Source organism: Thermobia domestica, chromosome 7 (assembly GCF_964235325.1).
Source record: "Thermobia domestica chromosome 7, izTheDome1.hap1.1, whole genome shotgun sequence".
Taxonomy (NCBI): Eukaryota; Metazoa; Arthropoda; class Insecta; order Zygentoma; family Lepismatidae; genus Thermobia; species Thermobia domestica.
The window spans coordinates 123400237-123410424 of NC_137460.1; the positions used below are offsets into that span (position 1 = coordinate 123400237).

A 10188-nucleotide genomic window follows, 5' to 3' on the forward strand; every position below is an offset into this window, starting at 1 on the left:
TCTCCATTTGGAGTTGTGTGTCAATTGCCGGTAGTTGAAATGACACACAGCCTGTGTATTAAGTTATCACAAGTGTAGATACTTCGGTGTTGTTTTCTGCGTGATTGCCAAATATGTTGGGCATTTGAAACTACAGACAGACACAGAAACACAGTAGAAATACTTAAACAAATCCAGATATTTACAAAATTTCAACACGCAAACCGCGCGATGCGTTTTCAATTGTTTACCATGATGTTTCTGAAGAAACATGTCAACAGCGAGAAACAACTTCGTATCACTGTGTCTCTTCTATGCTGCACTAGACCTCATCAGTCAACACCGGGAACTTTCCTTGAAAAACTGCGGAAAACAAGTAGAGTCACGATAAGCTATTATAAGGATATAGGTAAGAGTTTCCTATCATATTTGAACAAGATGGTGAAGGTTGTGTTTCGCACCATTAAGAAATACTTCTCACTAATGTTAGGGAGGACGACAAAAATCCTTATTAAAATTTTCTATATGAAGTGGTCTGTAGTTTACTATTCTTATTTTAAAATTAGAATCTTTGGTAAGCGTAGGCATGCACACCGCATGGTTTTCAAACACAGAAAAATGGTTACATCAACATCACACATGAAGTTATTTCAACACCGAAATAGGTGTCGTAGTAACACAGAAGGGGAGTCGAACTAACACCAAAAATGGTGTTAATCTGGTGATCTGACCTTCAATTTTAATACGGGGAGTGTTGAATTAACACCAAAAGGGTGTTACTTACACGTGTTCGACCTTGAATTATGACACATAGTGTGTTGAAAAATGCAAAGATGATGTTGAAGTAACACAGAGACTGTGTTATATTTTACTTGACATGGTGTAATATTAACAGAGAATAATTAACACACTACACACTATGTCACTTTCTTCGTGTTGGTGCAACATCACCAGAAATAACACTCAACACTTTTCTTCAGACTACCGACCTGACATGTTGTCGAATCAACACCGAAAATACTAACACAGATAAAATTTTACACGGTTGTGGTAAAGACGTATCACACCCCATGTTTAATCATCAAAACCGCGAGGTCTGTGTTGAACTAACATCGCATAGTGGTAGTTATGCTGGAACCACTGCCCTGTGTTAAAATTGAGTTGAATTAACACAACCATTTTTGGCTATGTAGATCTGCAAAAAAAAAAAAAAAAAGAATTTTCCATTTGAAATTTTCAAGCTGGGCCCTGAGCCTCTCCGATGGGACCCCTAGAGCACTTGTTGTTGACACAATTTTATAGGCCCCTGTATGAGAACTTTCTTGTGTAATTACATTTGTCACACTTTTTGCAATTTCGGTAATATTACAGGTCGCTAAGTTAGGGGACGTCGGTATGGTGGTATTCATTTTTTGCGCTTACATCCCCATCTCTAAAGATAACGAGAAAGTAGTTCCACCAAAAGTTCCTTATTTTTGGTCGCAGAATCGAAATCTGCAATAAAATAGGGGGTTTCTATTTCAAATTTTCAATTTGGCCGCTGGGGCCTTATGATGGAACCCTGGGGGCACTTGTTGTTCACAGAATTTTATAGGCCCCTAAAATGGGTTCGTTTTTGCGTAACCAGATTTGTCACATTTATTTTTTCATTTCGGAAATATTTGAAATCACAAAGTTAGGGGACGTCGGTATGATGATATTCAGTTTTTGCGATTGCAGCGCCATCTAGAAAGATAACGAAAAAGTACTTCAAGCAAAAGTTATTTATTTTTGGTCACAAAATCCGTATCTGCAATAAAAATTGGAATTTCCATTAGAAATTTTCAAGTTGGCCCCTTGGGCCCTATGACGTAACCCCTGGGGGCACTTGTTGTTCACAGAGGTTTATAGACCCCTGACATGGGTACGTTCTTGCGTAACCAGATTTGTGACATTTTTTTCATTTCGGAAAAATTTCGGATCGCAAAGTGAGGGGACGTAGCTACGATGTTCATTTTTCTGCGATTACAGTGCCATCTAGAAAGATAAAGAAAAAGTACTTCTAGCAAAAGTTGCTTATTTTTTGTCGCAGAATCCGAATCTGTAAAAAAAAAATGGGGAGTTTCTATTTAAAATTTTCAAGTTGGCCCACGGGGCCCAATGATGGGACCCCTGGGGGCACTTGTTGTTCACAGAATTTTATAGGCCTCTGACATGGGTACGTTCTTGCGTAACCAGAGTTGTGACATTTTTTGTCATTTCGGCAGAGCTACCACGGTCTTCATACAGTAAGTCGTTCTAAGAACCATACATATCGTTACTGATTCCAAATTTTTTAAATGATTTCATAACAGTTTCCTATTTCACTTCATCCCGTGATGCTTTCACCCATTCGCATATTTGTATGATACTGAGTTTCTTTCTTCTTCCTGTGGGAGTAACTTCGAAGTCAGCAGACCTCATCCACGTATTCCATTTCTCTCTCATGAATCTCTTGAAAGGTTTGTTGATAGAAACATCTAAATGTTGAACCTGGCTTGTCAATCCTCCCGGTATTACGGCTATGTGCATTTTCATATCATCCAGTTTCTTCTTGACAGCTTTTGATTTGTGGTCACGAAATTCATCCCAAACAAGTAAGGACGGTTTCCTTAAGAGTCCTGCGGGGCGCCTGGACCACATCTTCTCTATCCATATCTTAATTCCGTTTTCATCCATCCAATCCTTTTCATGAACGTGAATAACTACACCGTTTGGTATTTGTTCTTTTGGTAAGTTTTCCTTTTAAATACCAAGAATGGTCTCAATTTCGTTCCATCTGCACAATATGATAATGCAGTGTAACGAGTGTAACGAGTGTTCCATCTGCAGTGTAACGAGTTTTTTCATGACCAGTGGTTTTCACTGTAACAGTTTTTTGCCCTTTGAGCTCACTGTTTTATTTGAAGGTACATCAAATAAGAGCTACGTCATCCATATTGGCTATTTGCGAAAGTTGAAATTGTTTTCGTTTTCTGATTTTTAAGGCATATTTGTGAAACTGTACAATTTTATCCTCATATTCAGCTGGCATTCTGTGTGCTATTGTAGTTTCTAAACGCATAGAAAGGCGAATTCTTTTCATGAATCGGAAACATTATGGAGTTGAACTAGGGAAATCAGTAATACCTCTACGCTATGACATAGATTTTGCATTGTGGATTATCATCTTTGTAGACACTGCAATCCCGTCCTTCCTTTGGTCCTCAATCCATTTTCTTACATCCTGTTTGAGTTGTGGTCATTTGACGACTCCTCTGCGAAGATTATGCCTAGATAGCTTTCCTGCTCAAAGTTCATTGTCTTGTTCTCGCCACGTGTGAATCATTTTTTCTGTATGTGGAGGGCCAAAATGACGTTCTGCGGCTCTATTCCTATTAGCTTTTGCATATCCTATAACGTGCAGCTTCAAAGCTATGTCGTAGCTGTGCTTCTGCGACATTTTAACAAGTTGCAACGCTAACGAAGATTAAAGAACTGAAGCAGAACGCGATGCGAATCTTTCTTAGCTTTTGTTAGTCATCTATTCATAAACAATGCAAAACATATAAACTATGGTATCAAGTACTAAATAAAAGAATATTGTCATCCTTTCAAAAACAATGAGGTGAAACAACAATCGGCGGTAAGAAAACAACACGGACTGTTTGGTTTTTATTTAGCGGTTTATAAGAACCATGCCGACAAGTTTTGCAGGCATATTCCCTTCGGAAAAGTAATGTTATCGGTATTTTTGAAATATTCAAACTTACGTCAGCACTTTCTTAGACCCTGATTTCAACAACACAAAGGAGAATCAGAGGCAGTGAAATATATCTTTGAATTGCCGTTAGTTGCATAAGACGCACCGGCGTATAAGACGCACCCTAATTTTACCGACAAGTTCCAGGTTAAAAAGTGAGTCTTATATGCCAGCAAATACGGTATAGTGGCACCAGGTAGCCCAGTCGCTAACACACTACCTTCTGGTGACAGCCGCCCTTTGTTCAATTTCCGGTTTAACACTCGGTCGGAAAGGTGTAAGAGCATTTTCGGACTAGCCATCAGTGAGATTTTCCTCGGTTTACTCTCATGCAAATCAGACAAATTCCGAAATGGTATTTAAAATGCAGAACCGAGAGTACTTTCTTCCTTGTATTTTCCCAGAATAACTACTCGCTAATGGGCATTGCCTCGCGTAGGACGAAAATCAATAGATGCCAGTAATGCCCAAAAATATGAATAAATACATGAATAAATGATGCGCATCCACAAAATTACGTTAAATTATTTTTTAAATAACTACAGAATCACTGTCTGTCATGCATCTCCCACTTATTCTACGAATAGAGGCATCCTTCAAATTTTAAGGGAATACGTTGTTATTCGCACATGTATATCTTCGCATGTACACTGTATAATAAATAGCCTTTCATTATGTCTGACATATAAGGGCGTTCTTTGGTACTGGCGGTGCTATGACGTATTTGGCGTACCGCTTTCTAATATGTTCTTAACATGAGACAAGGAATAATACACATAGATATATTTAAACCTAATAAAAATATTTTTATGTGAAGCTTGATATTTGTCAACACTTAATATATAACAATAGTTTATGATATGATGCCACTAATGCTAAATTTACTGCTAAAGTAAACCTAGTGCGAAAGCAAACTATTTTCAATTTAAGCGTAACTTATTTCGTTCATATTGTACGTCAATAATTTTAAAGTTTCCAGTTTTTCCACCGATCCATTGATAAGTTAGATTAGCCCAGTTGAGTATTTCCTAGCAGATAATGTATTAAACTAGTTTTGAAAAATAATAGAAATGCAATATTTTATTTAACGATAATAAATTAAAATGCAAATAATGAAAACTTCGTATATTTTGTTTTCATATCTCCCTTCGTCAATAAAACAGGTTGGGATCCTACCTATTATCATAACGCACTGTAGCCGTCAGTGTTGTCAAAGAAATGAGTCTTGTAATATCATATGTTACTTTGTTTCGCGTTCAGAGACTTGAAGGCATCATATTTCAAGTAGTGCTCTTTTACATATTTCATATTTCTACTACCGACCTCATTTAGCCACAAAAATGTTGCTACGTCGCTAGGGGCTTTACAAAGCACTGATAAATACTGTTAGCAACTTAAAGTTTCTGCCTCCAGACTCGAGGTATTAGAAATCGAATCTTTTAATTTTGAGGATAATAACCATCACACAAATTTACGTTAACTGATGTAGTAAAGAATACTTTTTGTAATTCCGACTCTTCATTAAAAAGGTCACCTGGGGTAAACGATTGAAAACAATAAACAGCTATGACTTTAGACAAAGTCTAAGTCATTTTAGAACTGAAAAGATTGTTAATAATTTTTGTAATGTATGCTGAAATCTTAATCAAAATAATAAGAAAAAGACAACGTACGTCTGTCCCTTAGCTCATTCTCAACAATTCTAACAAACATTCCTAAAGCTAAAATCCTGACTGAGGGGGTTTTGTTATGTCGCTGTGTACAATAATATCTCGATAGCTAATTGTTTAGAAAATGTGGTCATGGTTGAAGGCATCCCTGAGGACCTATCAGCTTACAAAATGAAATATGTAAGTAATTTCTCAGTATCTCTCCTTGAGGGATTAATTCGTGTTGAGGTATGTTCTTTTTTGTCACATAGATGATCTTCAATGAGAAATAAGTTTTCAAATAAGTTCTTGAAATCCTCCAATATACTTAATAAATTTTGATTTTGTCATATTATTGACCCATTTTTCTAGCTTTTTAAAGTATGTTTCATTCCCTATTATTACCCTCACAAAGTGTGTAATTAGGTGAGTTGCTTATTACTTTAATATGAAGTACATGTATGATGAAAATAAGGTCGAGTTTCTCCCAATAAAATACGTCTCAGCCGCATGTTCCTTGGACCTAGTTTTATTAGGATTACAATTTAACTCAGTATCTTATTTTTCCTTAAGGATGAAAAATGTAATTTAGTAATTATCCTTTTCTTTCTTCCACTATTTCTAACAGTGTCTGTGGGAGGAGTAATTGGGTTCTTCGTTGGAGCAAGTATCATAAGCATAATAGAAGTGATATACTTTCTTATTGTAAAACCACTGATAACATTATGGGTAATATTTCTGAGAAAATCTTTGGCTCAACTTTGGAATGTAACTACGTAGAATATGAGAAATGGATCTAGAAATTATTGATGAAAATAAGAAGTTAGTAGAGTGATAAATGATTAAAGATAAGAATACCATTTTCTTACTTGTAAGTGGAACACTGAAAAAAGAATGGGCATTAAATATTTCTTTCTACATGTTTACTAAAGTACAATCACTAACTTAATTTTTATTTTCGGCATATTTGCCTTAAACGTATTTTTTTTAAATTTTAGTATAAATATATGGTTTACAGAAAGGGCAATATCAAATATACTTAAATAAAATGGCGTGTCTTTTGAAGAGTATGTACAAGGAGATCATTATATAAACAAGCTGTTGGAAGGTACATACAGAAGGAGTCGTATATTTATTTCTAAGAAGAGTTTCACTAAAGCTTAATATCTTAAGCTATTGCCAATGATTTTCTATTCACATTATTTCAAATAAATTTCGATATTCAAATTTGAATTTCATTAAGTTGAATTGACGAACATTATTACTACTGTAATATTTTAACTTGTTATAGAAGTTTAGGCTGACAACTTCTGCGCTAGCAGATGTGTTATTTGCTTTATTGGTGTGGATGAAGTGTGTTTTCTTTTTCGAACGTGAATCCACCACAAATGTAATCTACTGTAAAGTGCAAAAATAGTCTTCACATCACTCATTACAATACCATAAACAACTATGTGTTAACCTCTTGATAGTTTTATTTTTTCATGAAATTATAACAGAGTTTACTTCATGCCTTCTCTGTATAATGTAAGAAAAGAGTTATCAATGTTTCCACTCTAACATATAATTTTAATGTGAACTTTTTGTATTGCACACCAGTGTGAAAGCACGATAATGTAAAATTATATTGTAAATGTAGTTTTTGAATGTAGTAAATCAAACAATGTATTCCGTTGCATTTTATTTATTTCTATGCAATATGTGTGTCCTGACTAAATGGTAGTGTATGCAAAGAACCCATATGGTCACAATAGGTATTTTGTTTGAAGCAAATGTATGATGTATGAATGTATTTTAATGTACGAATGTACTGTTTTTATAAGGAAAATACCAAAAACATCAGACACACCACAAACAATAGGGTGTGTAAATAACTCAAGCGAAATTGAAGATAGATAAACATTTTTTCTTAAAGTCAGAGTAGTTCTGTATATATTACAAATATTTTCAATGAAACGAATGTTCTCGTCTTAAGAACGACTAATGTAATGTTCTCTTACATTAGGAAAGATTAATGAAAGGTTGCTCGTTTGCATCTTTTGTACAATAACAAAATTTACATCTTTGAATTGGCGGCAAAATCCAAAGTTACCAGGCACGGAAGAAGTCTAAGTTATTTAATATTTTTAAAATATATATCGAAAAGGATCTCAAAATTTAATAAAAGTAAAATACTTCAAGAGACTCTAAACTTAGATAGTCAAAACGTACTGTATAAATTTCTTTTTTGTTTAAGCTTTTTCGAAAATACGCATGTGGAAGAGGAAATGTATTTTTTTTTGTAAAATATTAAATTCTTAATTTGTATTGACAAAATTGTAAGAATAATGTAATTATGTGGAACTATTTAAGCTCCCTTAGCATAATAGTTAGCACTTGCATGCATCTGGAATTGTGTCATTGCAGTTCGATTTAAATGCATCTTCTAAGGATTGAAGGTTCTCTACTTTTTCACAAAGAATAAGGTTTGCACACATTCAAATATATTTAAACATTACTATTACTGCATCCGAAATGGGTTTTTGTCATTTAACTTAAATCAAAAAATACGTCGCAAGAAAAGGATATGTGCAAATTTAGCTTTCCATAATTTTCCACAAACTTTCTCTTCCTGTTGATAAATGGACAATCCGGCAAGTTAAATTTAATTAATCATTCACATTAATTAACTGCTGGTTTCGACACAGGTGTAATCATACATGTTACACAGAATGTTTCATTTTGTTCGTTGCACTAACTCATTACTCTATAATTGTAATCGCGCGTAACAGCCAATGTCGTCGTTACGTTCTTGATATTTTTAGAGTTATCTACTCCTTTTCAATGAATATTTCTTCGTTCCTGTAATGCTGTTTCATGCGTCATCAATATGATCTACTTTTTCTAAGAGATTACCTAGAAATAATTCATTTGTTTTTGGGAATTACCTCTTTCGATTTTGAATCATGCATCACTGACTAGGGCATACTGAAGTTTAAGAAGGTTACATGTTCCCTAAGCATTACGGATACTAGGATTGGAGACTTTCCGATCCTGAGTCAATTATTCAAGCTTGTGATAGCCTATTGATGATATCTTCTGAAGACAAGTTTACTAATTATTTTGTTGCCATAAGTAAAATCACTTAAAAATGTAATAATCGATATAACTTTCAATAACTCCTCTGCGTTTCTGTGACGACTACTAATAACACCTGATTCAAACAACAAATTTTATTTTACCCGAACCTTTTCCAAAGAATCAACAATATCATTTAAACTTTTTCTTAAGCTGTGGTTTCCCACGTTTGAAATCTAGTTTTCCTGAAGATATACATATCTTGCTAACGATTTTGTTTGTAAAGTTTAAGTGTATCACTTTACTATCTAAGTCTAAAATTATATCAAAAAGCCTAGGAAATTAGAATAGATATGAAATCTTTTCGAATCCTTATTAAAAAGTCTCGTAAATGGAGAGAGCATTAGTTAGATGTGATGCAAGCTATGGGATACACTATAGTTCAATTTTTTAAAAACGAAAACTCTATTTGCTTTTCTTAAGGGAAAAGTTTTTGCTATGTTAATCTGTTCGTTTTGTAACTATGGAGGGACCTTCGTTCTCGTCTCTCACATCAGTTGCTGACAGTTATACGAATAAAGATTACCCACTTAGGATCAACCACCGTTCTAAATCTGAGGATATTTTCGGAATATCGATGTACATTTCAATTCATAAACTCAACTGATGTTGTATTTCAGATGTATGGTAAAAATGTAATTCCACATTTAGACAACAGTCATACAAGTAAGTCTACGAAGTGCCTTACAACTCAATTTTTGAACGTTTTCGTCCCCAGATCCGTGGAAATAATTCCTCTTAAATTACCTAGTCTCTACTAAGAATATAATAAAGCTGCAACCACTAACAGAATCTAAAGTGAATTAACCATTTCTGAATATACCATTTCTGAACGACTGTAACTCAAGTCAGGAGTTCAACATTACTAGAAACGTTTATCTGCTAAGAACCTGCTACGCGGCTTTTGTGTCATTACTACTACATTACAACTACATTACTACAGTTTGCGACTCGATACGAATATCTTTCGTTATCTACTCAGCATAATACTGTTCTATAGAATTAGCTGAAACGGGGTATGAACTAAGGACAACTCAAGATAGTTCCCAGATTTTGATAATTAAGAACTCCGTAATTGATCAAGTAACCTTCAGCATCATATAGTTTACTTAACGATTAATTTTGTACCTTCAGCTTTAAAACTATAGACTTCATTCTTTGTCGAAAATTTCTTTTGCATGCACTAACAGTAAGTGATTAATTGAATCTATGCTAAGATTGTGTTTTATGTTGCTCCTTTCCATAGATTATTTGTTCCGCTATACTGAACCTATTTTCTAAATACAATGTATACTTTCTATTAAACGTGGAGTTTTTTTTCAATCACATTTCCCGAGTCTCCACTAACAACAAACAGTGAAATCTTTGCATTCACTGGATAATTAAAACTATCTGAGTGAGCATAAACCTATCGAATTATCTAGTTCCTTATGAGAATGACTCTTATGTGCTTTATTTAAATGTTTGCCTGTTTTCTGCCGTTTGGCTTAGTCTTTGAATATTGTGATTGACATCATTTTAATAGGAGAAGACAGCATGCTTTTAGTTTAGTTACTCACTCGCCATTCACGTGGTTATGTACCAGAAGTTAAAGGGTTGCTATTTTCTCTTTCTATTATGCGCCCGTAAATGTATCCTCGATAGCTAGATATCAGTGATTGTTTAATATTTATGTTCAGCTAG

General features: G+C 34.4%; 1 protein-coding gene across 1 annotated transcript in view; it reads left to right on the forward strand.

Moving 5' to 3' along the window:
- LOC145688936 (uncharacterized) overlaps positions 1-7044 on the forward strand; it is a 355842-nt gene extending 348798 nt beyond the window's left edge. The window contains exon 21 of the mRNA XM_081763102.1: positions 6017-7044. Within this exon, the coding sequence (XP_081619228.1) occupies positions 6017-6168 (152 nt within the window). The 3' untranslated portion in view covers positions 6169-7044. The remainder of the gene's footprint in view (positions 1-6016) is intronic.
- The last annotated feature ends 3144 nt before the right edge of the window (positions 7045-10188 follow it).